At 36.0% G+C, this 14,419-nt stretch overlaps 1 protein-coding gene across 1 annotated transcript; it reads right to left on the bottom strand.

The window, feature by feature from the left end:
• Positions 1-3,825: 3,825 nt before the first annotated feature.
• On the bottom strand, positions 3,826-13,660 carry LOC127077392 (uncharacterized). Its single transcript, XM_051018716.1, has 13 exons — positions 13,300-13,660; positions 12,946-13,211; positions 9,808-9,938; positions 9,573-9,717; positions 9,190-9,458; positions 8,188-8,312; positions 5,995-6,038; positions 5,490-5,621; positions 5,311-5,388; positions 4,846-4,928; positions 4,626-4,748; positions 4,357-4,417; positions 3,826-4,257 (listed from the first exon to the last, which is right to left on the bottom strand). The coding sequence occupies exons 1-13, from the start codon at positions 13,412-13,414 to the stop codon at positions 4,099-4,101; spliced, it is 1,731 nt and encodes a 576-aa protein (XP_050874673.1). The 5' UTR covers positions 13,415-13,660; the 3' UTR covers positions 3,826-4,098.
• Between the last annotated feature and the right edge of the window lie 759 nt (positions 13,661-14,419).

Below are 14,419 nucleotides of genomic sequence, written 5' to 3'. Positions count from 1 at the left end.
CTATCTGAGGCACAAACAACATTGCAATACATGAGACATAGAAGAAACAGGGGTCAAATATATCCGGTAATATTTAATAGTATTTGTATATGAATCATGTATAGTATTAAAGTTTGTAATTTTTTATTTTGGATAGTATTATGGATTCTAAATTGATTCTAATATGTCATTTTAATTTTATTATACATGGTATAATTGATAACAAATTTATTATCTTAATATACTTATTATAAATGGACTATAATACAGGATTTGTTGTCAAATTTTAATGCCTATTATAAATGGATTATAATACAAGAATTCTTGCCAAATTTTAATGTCTAAAAGGTGATTACAGAAGTATATTTCTGTAAATTTTACAAAGAGGCATCTCAGTACTAAATTATGGTAAAATGAATGCGACTTATTTACAAAGGGATGTATAGTAACCGAGGTGCATACGAAAGTATATTTTTGAACTTTTGAAGAGCACGTTTGAGTTTTTATAGAGTGATTCTTCCCCACTGAAGGTGGGATAAGCAACCTCAAGTTAATTCCTCAATAATTTGGTCTTTAAAAACATATTAAGCAACTGAACCCATCCATTTAGTTTGGCTTCTTAACGCACCCTATATATTTCTACTGCATCACACAAATTTTTAAAATACTCTCTATTTTCAGAGATGTGTCTCCGAAAGCACCCCAACACACACTAAAGTGAGACCATTTAGAGTGATACTCTATTGTTTGCTTATTTTATTTCGGAGATGCATATCAGGAACATTTTAAAAAATACCTTATATATTTACCAATTTAGTAGAAATTCCGGAGATGCATCTCCAAAAATATTCCGTAGTTACATTTCCGTAAGCCAGAGACATCAATACCATATCAAAAAAACAAGAAATTTTTCCAAATTAAAATTAAGATTCATAAAATAAAATTAGGATTACATATATGAGTTCAACGTAAAATGCAATATTACACTTTAACATTCAGGTGGACGCTTGCACATCTTTAGAATATCTTCGACCGATCTTGAAATCGTCACTTCCAACTCGAACGAAACTTTTGTTTTAAAACGGAAAAACGTATTCCACATAGCCCTTACATCCGCTTGCATCTTGAGCTCAAATTTGCTAAACTCATTCTTCCCTCCGTTGTCAATCGACGGTGAACGGTACTCGAGCTTTAAAATCTTCCGATTCTCTCCGTAAGATAGGAGATAATGGATTTCGTCTTTGATATCTTCGAGGGAGGTGAAGTTGTTGCGCTTGAATGTGCGCCCGAGTGTAAAGCTTGAGAATGAGATATTTGCGACATACTAGTCAATGTTTAGTTGTGACATTTGAGACATTTTCTATTTGAGTGAAATATAACATAATAGTATCTTAATTTATAGAAGTCATACATCAATTTGAACCACTCAATGACTGGCTTGCTGATCCCGGAGAAATATCTCCGGGACCGCACCCTATTATATTGTTCCAGAAATGCATCTCTGGAACTTCTCCCGAACCAGTTTCAAAACAAAACCTATAACATAACCCGTTTTTTCATTTATAAAGAGCACAAATGTTGTTATGGGGAAGATAAAAAATGCATTAAAATAAAATATGAACAAAAGGTGAATATATAACACTTCATTTATATTGAGACACAATTACATACACTTATTTGTCTGGTAAAACAAGAAATTAAAGTGAATTGAAACATATGTCACCGGATAAATCTATTGGTGACACCCCCTTAGACTTTTGTGCATTTGATTCTCTTTTAATGTTGCTCAATTTCTCCAACTCTTGCATCCTTTTTATAAAATGATTCGGCCAGGTCTCGACTTTTGTTGTTGAATGAGTCGTCCACTCCGATGAAGTAAGTGGTATAGGGCATCCTGGTTTCAAGTAAATTTGAATAAAATGACTTGATTTTGAAAGCCACCCAATATACATAATACAGTCATTTGGATTTTGAGGTGGGGCGGTGCACAGTAGGAAAAAGGTTTCCGAAAAATCGTATCGTGTCAGATCAATACACTCTATCATGCACACATGCTAATAGGTGACCCATGTCAGGGAAGCGCGTCCATTTTTCCTCCGGTGCCTGGCCGCTAAGGCAAGGAACAAGATACTCATAAACATTGTCGAAGTATTCTTTCTTTTCGTGAAATCATGTGTATGATTCTTTATGCGTGTTCAACTCTTGGATAAGTTGATGGAGGACAAGTGTGTCACTATCTTCTCTTTACCTAGTAAAGCCGAAACGGCTCAGTAACCGCAATTACCGTCCCCCTTAACATTGATGATCTGCTCGATATATTTGTGCATAAAAATCGGCATCTCGTCGATGAATGAAATCTTTGGAGGATGAGGCGTCTGAGATGGTTTGCTAATGCGAGCTCCTTTGATAGCACTTTTTTGAGATTTTGGACAAGATTCAAGGTTATGTCAACAACACATTCCTTCTCTTCCGACTTGAGCCGACAAACACTAAGATGACCGGATAATTTTGAACACAAATCATGGTTATGCAAACCACATATCACATTAAATCTCCAATTTTTATTTGCCAACATGTAACCACGAACCTTAAACGGACAATCACATTTTCTTTTACCGGTGTCGTCTCTTTTAAAATTTTGGAGAAGAGTTTTATATTTCCCGTTTTTTTGCAAATCATTGTCACAAAGACATATCTTCTATCCGAACCATTATTGGACCTTCCGATAACCACATCAAATCTAAGTTTAAAGGTCTCCGTATGAATCCATTAAAGCATTTGATCAAGAGATTCAAACTCTTGCTTGTTTTTAAAGTTGTTGCCAACATCTACCGCTTTCACAACAACACCTTGAACATTCGGAAAAACAACCACCTTGGACATTCAGAGAAACAACTTATTTTGAGAAAACATCAGGTGCACCATATCTAGTGAAAATAATTAAAATCATAACAGAACATAAGCGCTACTACTACTACTACAGAGGATTGAGATTTGAAGTGAAAAAATGGATTGAGAATGAAGGGTTTTTAGGATGACGGATTTTTAGGATGAAGGGTTTGATTGAAAACCAACTATGTCAACAATGATTGTGTAATCATGCAGCTGGTTCTTTTATCAGATATTTTCGAAGATGTATCTCCAAAAATATCTAACATACAAAGGTGATGTAAATTTCAAAATGCAACTCTTAATTCCAGAGATGCATCTCCTGAATATCTATTGAACTATTAAATAATTAATGTTTTTCTTAAAATATTCCGGAGATACATCTCTGAAATAAAAATTATCCAACGTATAAGACGCCTCTCAAAATAATCTTATTTGAGTGTGCAAGAGATACGTCCTAAAATGCATCTTCGAAAACATAAGATTTCTGGAGAAATTCATATGCTGCAATAGAAATATATATAATTTAAAGTCATATTTTACAATAAATAGCAGAAAACAAATATATCATCCATGTGTGATAAAAATACAAGTAATTTGTCCAGCAAAAATGATCTCGTAGCAGCCTTAAAAGTTAATATGGTTTTGGACAAACAAAATGATATTTTTATAATTAAAAATAAATAAATAAGAAGAACCAAACAGAAACTGCACTTTAAAAAAAAATCATGATAACAATATCATATTTATTGTTATTTGTTTCTTGATTTTATACAAATACTTAAAAACAAATATGTTAATCAAAATGAAATATTATTTCGTAACTAAAACTAAACACAAGACTCGTGGCCTAACTAAGGTATAAATAAAATTTGTTACTATTCCTTTCCAGAAAAAGTCAGCTAAAATTTGCCAAAGCCTCACTTTACCAAGAGAAAAAATTAAGAAAGAAGAAAGTTAGTCTAAATGAACTAATAAAAAAATTAAATTAGAAGATTATTATATAAATAAATTTAATATATTGATGTGAATAAAATAATAATCAAGCCTTTGGGCACTGCCAAATGAGGTTAAAGTCTTGGTGAATGTTGGGTTGGATGATAGCCAGCATCACCACCACGACAACCACCAGCACCACCGCGAGTTTAGAGCTCTAACTGTGCTTTTTAGAAGCTCCAATGTGTAACTTCTGGTCCCTGTGATTTTGTTTTTGTTTTTTATAACATCCGCTTACTCATTTATTATCTTGTTGCGGGATGCACGTCGGGGCTTCCTATTTGCAGCAGCACTAAGCAGCGAATCCCGTCTATGTGTTGCACAAGCTATGTATTCTTGCAAAGGTGGAAGGTTAGTTTGTTCTTCATCTTTAGATACTTGTCCCCGAATAATCTGTCAAACCATGAATAAATATGAACAAATGCTATTATTTAAATGATACCGATGAATACTATATAACAAACTGGAAATTGATATTTTAATTCTTCAAACCTTTGATGCCCAGGATCGTTCTGCTTGCAGACAAATATCTCTAATATCTCTCCCAGCCATACTGAAACAATAGCAACCAATTAGCAAGAAAAGAAAGAATAGTGCGAAACAACTTAAATACCTGTAATTGAGCGTATCATTATCTAGAAAAAAATGGCCAAGGCCTGGTTACTAATATCCAATATCAACATTAAGAATGTGCATTGGTTGGTAAAAGTTAAGAAGAAGAACACATCTTCCCACATCTATCAATAATTAGTCCGACTTACTCTTCTGTAGCTCGTGCAAGTTCATCAAGTTCGGTTTTTGACAGGTGCTTTGCATATTTGGATGCTATTTCCTGACGATTATGATGATCAGGTAAACCAAAAGCGATCATAGTATCAAACCGACTACAAGATGAAAAAACATCTAGGTTAATATGCTTGGCTCCTGCATGAACAATTCTGTAATCTTTGCAAGCTAGAGAGAAATTTGTCTTAAACTCACCTAATTAATGCAGGATCAAGGTCTTCCTTTCTATTTGTGGCAGCAATGACAACCACTTTCTTATCCTGCTCAAAGCCATCTATCTGCAAACAAAATCCCATCTTCGGTGAAATTCCCTAAAACCTTAAACTTCTTCTTACCAGTTATCAAACTAATCACTGTATTACAAAAATAAGGCTACTGCTTCCTTGGATCTAGTAAGAGAAATATATCAATATCATTGTACATTAAACCAAACAACAAATATCAAGACTTCACACTGGATGGAGTTGGTTACTAAATTAATCAACACTACTGAACTGAGCTCTATCAAAAAGCAAATTATTTTACAAACCAATACAAAATAAGCCAGATGACTACTTACAATACTAAAATTTACAAGTTGAAATCAAGTCCAACAACTTCCACTATAAAGATATATAAAATGTCATTATTCATCATAAAGCAGTAAGCAATAATATTAACCTGTCGCAATAATACTGACAATAATCTACGCGTAGCTTCATGCATTTCGCCATCTCGAGCAGCAGCAAAAGAATCAATCTGTATGTCAAGAAAAATACAAACAACACATAGGGAAATCAAAATGGAAAGTCAATAAGAGGCACATAGCAACTCCACAATAACATTTATCACTTGATTACCTCATCCAAAAATATAATAGCGCCATTGGGAAGACTGTTTGCTAGTGAAAACACTTTCCCTAGAAGGCGTTCACTTTTACCATAGAATTCAGACATCACTACCTCAAGTGGAACATAAAGCAAAGGGACACCCTGCCAAGTCAAGTTGAACGCCAATTTGAGTTCGCTATACATGATTCATTCCACATAATTTCAATTATATAGTAGAAGACATGCTAGGAATGCTATGGAATCAATTTTAGTTTAGGGGGTTGCATTTTATCTCGTGAAAAATAAAATATCCTACTTCCTCATAAGTGACCACTGAACAACAAAAGTAGTTCAGTGTCCAATGTCCTTTTGTAAAAAAAAGGGACATTCAACATGTCCAATGTCCAACTTCAACATGTCCAATGTCCCTTTGTAAAGAAAGGTTTCCAAGACAGCTTTAATTTTTTTCCCTCCTATCTTAAGGGCAAGAGGGCAAGAAAGGATATTCAGGAACCAATACAACAATAAAGCTTACCGCTTGATTGGCAATAACACGGGCACAAGAGGTTTTCCCTGTACCTGAAACCATAAAATATGCACTCAAACATTATTATTATTACATTAGAAGAATGAAAATTAAATGTTGTTCAATCATCATAGTAAATTTCTTTTCACTAAATTGAGATTCCAACATTATAGAAGAACAGTTCAACTGACAGAGTTTCTTGAATATTTTTTTTAAAATAATCAGTTTTTAAAAAAAAATATCGAAAATAACAAATAATTCAAAAAAAGTATCAAATAACCACTTTTAGAAGAGGATGCGCCAGATGAACTGACGCACCCCCTAAGCATGAAGAGGAGGCGCCAATAGCATTGGACTCCTCATGAGGAGGCGCCAATGCTATTGGCCCTCATGAGGAGGCGCCAATGCTCCTGGCGCCTTAGTGCTTCATGGTGTATGCGCCAATTCATCTGACGCATACACCCCCTCTTCTATTATTAGTATTATTTTTTAATTTTGTTTATTTAATAAATAAAAAAGAATAGTGGAAAAAAATAAATCCGTAACAACTCAACAATTTGTATCCAACATCAACCTACCACATACACACAACAACCGAACACCCAACCTCGCAACTCGTTCATGCCATCCACTCAACAACCAACCATCCAACGTCGCAATCCATTCATACCACCCACCCAAACACAAAACCAAGAATCAAACCTCACAACCGTCTATAACCCAGATGATTCATATGGGTCACTTCATCGTAGCCCCCCACCAATGACCACCCAAACATCTCATCAACATAACACCCAACCATTGTTTAACTATAGTACGTCTCAGGAACCATTGATTCGTTTCCAAAACGATTCAATGGCCCAATTTGGGCAACTATAACGTCCCCAATTCACCCAACCCCAACGACCTAACTACGATGACATGGGCACCGAACTCCATTACGAAAGCGCCGTTGACTAGAGTCCCTCCGGATATTGGAAACAAATGATGACACATCTCTCAATTACAGCTGGAACTTCCGTCGGACCTTCCCACCAGTCATCGCTCGATCAGGTCAGCACACAAAGACCTCAAACACCTCAAGAAAATCGTGGGAGACCTCGGAGACAAACTAACACACCTGAATGTGGAACAGGGGGACGTTATAACTGAGCCGATCATTAGTTTATTGTCAGTCCAATATAACCAATTATTACAACATCAATAAATAAAAAATTCCATTATTCTTTTTTATTTATTAAATAAACAAAATTAAAAATTAAAAAAATAAAAATAAAAATAATAATACAAGAGGAGTGTATGCGCCAGATGAATTGGCGCATACACTATGAAGCACTAAGGCGCCAGGAGCATTGGCGCCTCCTCATGAGGGCCAATAGCATTGGCGCCTCCTCATGAAGGCCAATAGCATTGGCGCCTCCTCATGAGGAGTCCAATGCATGTGTCGATGCTATTGGCGCCTCCTCTTCATGCTTAGGGGGTGCATCAGTTCATCTGACGCATCCTCTTCTAAAAGTGGTTATTTTGGTATTTTTTTTGAATTATTTGTTATTTTCGATTTTTTTTTAAAAAAATTGGTTATTTTAAAAAAAAATCGAGTTTCTTACCAAAACAATGTCACAATTTCATACTTAATACATACGATCCAATACAAGAAACAGTAGCAGATTGAAAATCACAGGTATATTTGATGTGCCAAAATGTAAGTAAATAAAATAAAATTATGTTGTATTTATGTCCAAACCATTTAAGAGCTCTCTATAAACATTAAATAGTAAGATTAAAATTTTCACAAAAAAATTGTAGTTACCAAATTGTAACCCAACTTTCCACAATTAAAGAAGTCTGGTCATTTTAAAAACTAATAATTGAAAGAGAAGGATATATGAACAAGTTCTGAATCTTGTAGTTGTTTCAAATTTATATCATTGATTGGAAAATAAAAATGAATTCCTTCTTAGTATCAACAGTTGGTGTTTTTTTTTTACAAGTTCACGGTTTAAGAACATGGTTTATGTTACATGACAACAATCCTTACCAAACAACGCCCCCAATTCTTTTAATTTTTCATTTTTTAAAAAATAGAATTGAATTAATGTTAAAAATAGTACATAGATTATTTACTCATAATTAAGCATGCCCTAAATACTTCAAACTAATCAATTAAATATCGAACATATAAAATAAGTGATAGGGACAAACCTGGTGGACCTTCAAACAGCACAGCTCGAGGCCTGTTAGACTCAAACTTATGCCGAGTCCCGCGAGCAATATCATCATATACTTCAGGACTGTGCAAAGCCAATAGTATTGTATCTTCTATTACCCTATAAAATGTCCGATTGAATATTAAGTAAACTGAAGTACTTTACACATATTGGTAAGTGAACCCCATAGCTGGTAACACGTGTTAACAGAAATGAAGAATAAGATGCGGAAGATGAAGACAAATTTCTGAGGTTAATGCTACAAACCCAACTCGCTAAGGAGGTTGAGTACAAAGGGAAAAGTAGGTTGATTAGTTTACAGTTTCGGTTAGATATCGCCTTGTTGGCAAAAGAGTATAGCGTGCGAAGTGGGTTGTTGGCTGTGAGGAATCCGCGTAGAAACTTGAAGCTGGTCGTGTTGACAATAAGAACAAGATTTTTGCAGGGAGATGGCCACATGGCCACAGGGGGTCTATGTCTAAGAAGTTTTTTTTATCCTAGTAGAACTTACATGATGTCAATGGTTGCATATCAAGTCAACGCCGGTAGCGTTGGAGACTTCAGACAGTTAGACTCTAATGTAACTTTATTTTCAACAACTACAAGTATTCAAGTTGAGGACAATGTGAATATTGAAAGGGGGTATTCTCAGATACCTCCCTATGTTCATTAGAAGGTAAGATCAGTAATTATAGTGTGTGATGATAGGCTATAAGTAAGAGGAAAGTAAGGGTGATGGTAAACTTTGCTTTTGGAAAGGAACCCAGAGTGAGAGTGAACCAGTATCTCAAATACCTGAAATTTAATAGTTTTTTTTTATCAATAAACATTATTTTTCTTTTGTATTTAGAACCAATTCCTACCAGGTCCACTTGTATCTCAGGTATCAAATGACAACAACTGAAAATCTTTGTCAACATATGTTGTCTAAATGCAAAACAACACGAAGATAAATAGAAAATAAACAGACTTTCCAAATTTACATAGATTCACATACCGTTTTTGATGCTCGTACCCAGCAATATTGTCCCATGATACTTCATTGTTTGATGTACCTATGGGTTCATTGAGTCCATATGTTCTTACTCCCATGGCCTCAAGACTAGAAATTGCTTTATCTACAGATGGTGCTTGTTCGATCTCTTCCCATGGCTTTCTTTCCACGGGATTTCTTTCTACCAACTTGTTACCAGCTAATTGTAAAACAGATATGAAAGCATCAAGCTCTTCGGGACTCAAGTTCCCTTGCTTCATAAATTCAATTTCCTGCAATGATGGCCGAAGATAACTTTTTGATGGATGATTACCACTTTTTTTAATGCACAGATGCACAACACTGGGAACATCAAATTTAGAAAAAATGTGAAACTGAAGGCTTACAATTTTATCTGAGCCAATGAGAGAATGAAATATAAGTATACATAGATCTCTATCATGTGCATTTGTATCTGTTGAAGACGGCTCATTCTGTTGAATATGCTTTTGCTTTGATGGATGAGTAAGGGTAAGTTGCCAAGCAACCGTGCTGTGGATAGACCAGTGTTAAGTAATGGAGGTATTATAAGCCATAAATAAGTGCATATTTCCAATGTCATAGAAACTGACAATCAAGTACCTGTCCCACGCACGCAAAATCATATCTGAACCACCGCCGTGGCCTTCAGATTTCAGTCCAAGATGTGCAGTAAGGTTTGCAATAAGTTGTGAAATTTCACAACCAGGAGGAACTTGAAACTTTATACTGACCTAACATTATAACTCTCCCATCAGAAATAGTTTGACTACCATTGCAGTAAAATAACATCACATTAACAAATTAGCAGACAGTAATTGAAACTTAAGTCTTTTGATTTTTAAGAAAAATGGTTGAAACTGAATCATGTCATCCATGAAGTTAAAAACTAATATATGAAGAAAATAATCTAGGTTGAATTTAAAATAGAATTTGATATCATCTACTAAAAGTACAGAGTGACAAACGAACTTGCATTCAACTTGGTCATTCTATCAAAGCCATTCAAACTGATTGAGGAGTTGAGTTTAGGCCCTTTACTAAGTTTTTAAATGAGCTATGTATTATCCATAGGCTTATCTGTCCTCAGACCCATCATCAAAATGGGGTTGTTGAGAGAAAACATAGGCATATAGTTGAGCTTGGCCTCATTCTCCTTAGTCATGCATCCCTACCTCTCACCTATTGGGATTATGCCTTTTTAACTGTTGTATATCTCATAAATAGACTGCCATCTGCCTCAATCAATTTTCAGGTTCCTTATTCTATTTGTTCAAACAAAAAACCTGACTATAAATTTCTAAAAGTTTTTTGTTGTGCATGTTTTCCTCTATAGAGGCCTTATAATGCTCATAAACTGGATATCAGATCTCAAGAGTGTTTGTTTCTAGAGCACATTCCTTCACACAAAGGCTATAGGTGCTTGTCATCTAGTGGAAGGCTATATATCTCACGGGTGTCTTTAATGAGTCAAGGTTTCCTTACAGTGATCTATTCCTCAAGTCAACCCCTTTCAGCCTTCTAAATCAAGTGTCACTCTATCACCTCTCTCATTCAGTCCCTCATATTCTACTATCAGTAAGTCCCTCATTTTCAACTGTCCTAACTAATCCTGTTACTTCACCTTCTCAGTCACAAGGTCTTCATTCCATTACTTTCAAAAAGTGTCTCAAACTCCAATAATGAGTCATATGTGTCTCCCACGCCTCCTTCTCTAATGAGTAAGTCTGACCCTGCCCAACCTGTCAACCTCAATAAATGAAACCTTATCCAATTCCTCAACCTCTCAAGTCTCCTCTCAGTCCAGTGAAACGAGACCACTCATCTACCTGTCACTCCTCTTTCTATACCACCTAAAGTTATTCCTATATGCAAACTAGGGCCAAGTTGGGCTTCACTCAACCAAGACTGCCTAGACCGTTGCTAGTTCACTCTGAAGCTAAAAATGTTAAGCAGACTCTATCTGGTCATCATTGGAAGTCAACTATGCGCGCTGAGTATGATACTCATTCAAAACAAAACCAAAACCCTTGTACCACTGCCCTCTCATAAGGAGTCCATAGGTTGCAAATGGGTCTTTAGGGTCAAAGAAAACCTTGATGGTTCTATCAGCAGGTAGAAGGTCAGGCTGGTTGCTAAAGGCTTTCGCCAAAGGCATGGATTTGATTTTACTGAAACTTTCTCTCTTGTTGTTAAACTAGTTATCATTAGGGTTATTCTCACTATTGCAATTACTCACAAGTGGTCTATCCAACAACATGATGTTAACAATGCTTTCCTAGGTGGCCTCTTTGATGAGGGACTCTACATGTAGCAACCTCAAGGGTTTGAAAGTTTTGATTCCTCCCTTGTGTGCAAACTCAAAAAAAGCCTTCTATGTCCTCTAGCAGGCCCCTAGGCAGTGGTTTGAAAGGCTTTAATCTGCCTTAGTGAAACTTCAATTCAAAGCTAACAAGTGTGATCCTTCACTCTTCACATATTTCTCCAATGGTCACATAGTCTTTCTACTTATGTATGTAGATGACATTATACTTACAGGGAGCTCAACTTCACTCCTTCAAGACATCATCACCAAGCTCAGCATGGCTTTCTTTCTTAAGCATCTAGGTGATCTAGATTACTTTATAGGTATTGAAGTTAATCAAGCCCCTCATGGTTCGTTGCTCTTAACTCAAACCAAGTATATTGGAGACTTGCTGCAAAAGCCAACATGCTTGAATCATATTTTGTCTCCACACCTATGTAGTCCACATGCAAACTTACCAAGAATGGCTCAGTAGCTCTTCTTGATCCCTATATGTACATGTCTGTTGTGGGTGGGTGCCATGCAGTATGCCACCATAACTAGACCTAGATCTCCTATGCTGTGAATAAGGTGTGCAATTTATGTCATGGTCTTAGGTGCATTGGTTGTTGTCAAGAGAATTCTTAGGTACCTTAAAGGCACTCTTGGTCTTGGTTTGCATCTTGCTCCTAACTCAACCCACAAAACTCCTTCTCTCATAGTTTTCTATGATGATGATTGGGCTTTTTATCATGATGACGAGAGAAGCACCTAAGGAGCAGCTATACAGTTTGGTCCTAATCTTATATCTAGGTGGTCCAAGAAGCAACCAACTGTTGCTAGATCTAGCACAGAGGCAGAGTATAGAAGTCTAGCTCAAGCTACAACAGACTTGCTATGAGTTCAAATTTTGTGCCTTTTGAAGCCCCCATGACCCTATGTGACAATCGGTCAGCAATTCTCCTTGCTCACAATCCCATCATGCATTCAAGGACCGAGCACATGGCGATTGACTTATTTTTTTGTAAGAGAGAAGTCTTTGCCAAGCAGCTTCAAGTGGAGCACATATCTGACCCTGATTAGTGGGCAACTGCACTTGCCAAGCCCTTATCTTCTTCCAAGTTCCTTGAACTCAGGCACAAACTCTGAGTTGCAAGATCCCCTGGATTTCTAGGGTACTAGAGATATGCTATCTAGATCCTTTTTAGAAGTTGCAATTATACCTAACGGATAACGACTTTTCAAGTTAGCATAACGACACAGCATGTAACAGAAAATGATTACTCTCTCTACACTTTCTATTACATGAATTTTATATTGGAAAAAACAACTATTAATATTTTTACAATAAGTTTTTAACTTGTACCTTAGTCCTTAGGCCAAATTACCATTTTTCATTAATTATGCATTCTAAGATAATTTAGGCAAATCATCCTATAATCACAAAAAGCAATAACCTTCTGGCCTTTAACAGCTACATTGAAGCGAGGACAAGAACCTTGTCGAATTCCCCTAGTTGTAAGCAAGTTCTGAATTCTCTCCCGTTCTTTTTTAGCAATCTCTTGCACATCTTCATTAGCTTTATCCGCATACGCAGTTTCCACCATTCCAATTCCAAATAAACCAGCCAAAACAGCAGGAAGCATCCGTCCCGACTCCCCACACAAAACTTTCGAGCTGGAAACACCAGAGAAGGTGGATCCCGCAGATGCAGATTCTACTTCTACACAAAAAAATCACCAATTACAATAATGAAAATAAACAATTGAAAACTGAAATTCAATAAAACGAATATGAAGAGAGAAAGGTACTTGGAGAGGGGGAAGAGTGAAGGCGGTGTGAGAATTGAGAATTTAGGGTTTGGAAAGAAGGAAGTGAACGGAAACGCGAACGCAGGGCTCGAGCTGATAGAAGTAAATGCTCCATTTGAGAGCGGTGAAAGGACCACACGCACGCGGTGTTGATGCGATGGTGTGAGGATACACAGTCGAGAAGAAGAAAAGAAAATCGGTGATGATTGAGATGGTGAGAATTGGATTCAGTGTAACAAAACAGTTTTCCTGCTTAGCAAGGCAACGAGTGTTGAATGCTTACGCTACAGGTTAAACCCGTAGTGGGTTTTTGTCGGCTAAAAATACTTAACAATCCGAGGAAAACTGTATTTGATACCCTCCATTTTAGCTTATTGAAATGCCACCTAATATTTGAGAATAAGGGGTCTAAGAAGTCTATATTTTTAAAAGTGAATTGTAAATTCACAATTCTATCAAGATTCGTCTTGAGCATCTTACGATGACACAATATTGATTTCAAAAGAAGGGACTTATGTAAAATAATTTAATCGAAGAATTTCATCTTCTTAGAAGTAAGAATATGTCACATCAACTTTTAGAAGTAAGAATATGTCACATCAACTTTTAAGAGTTGTTTTTCTGTATTATGAACAAATTCAAGTTTGTTTAGCTATTTATAACCATCACAAGCAGGATAGATACCGTCTGAATTTTCTTTTCAAGTTAACTGGTCTGACACTAGAGAACTCAAACAAATGGAAAGTGCTTTCGGTCACAAACAACATGAGGAATATTAATATATAACGATTTGAAGTTCCAATTCTCTAAGTAAACATCATTCACTCACATTTTCAGATCGTGGATTTTCACATAGAGAATCTGTTATGCTAATTTCTCTACTCCAAATCAATTGAAAAACAAGAAAGAGGATTTCTCATCCTCCAATCGAAATTCAAATTCATCTTTAAGAGCAGAGAAAACTTTCATAATTGCATTACAATTAACTGATCCCGATTTTCTTTTCATATTAATGAACGTTTCCTTATTGATGTACTTATGCTTTAAAACTTAGACACATAATGAATCACAATTCCGGTGGAAACCCCAATCCAACTTATCCAACATAGAAGTATTGGCT

This window comes from Lathyrus oleraceus, chromosome 1, assembly GCF_024323335.1.
Source record: "Lathyrus oleraceus cultivar Zhongwan6 chromosome 1, CAAS_Psat_ZW6_1.0, whole genome shotgun sequence".
Lineage (NCBI taxonomy): Eukaryota > Viridiplantae > Streptophyta > Magnoliopsida > Fabales > Fabaceae > Lathyrus > Lathyrus oleraceus.
This window is presented reverse-complemented; position numbering and strand designations above follow the sequence as displayed.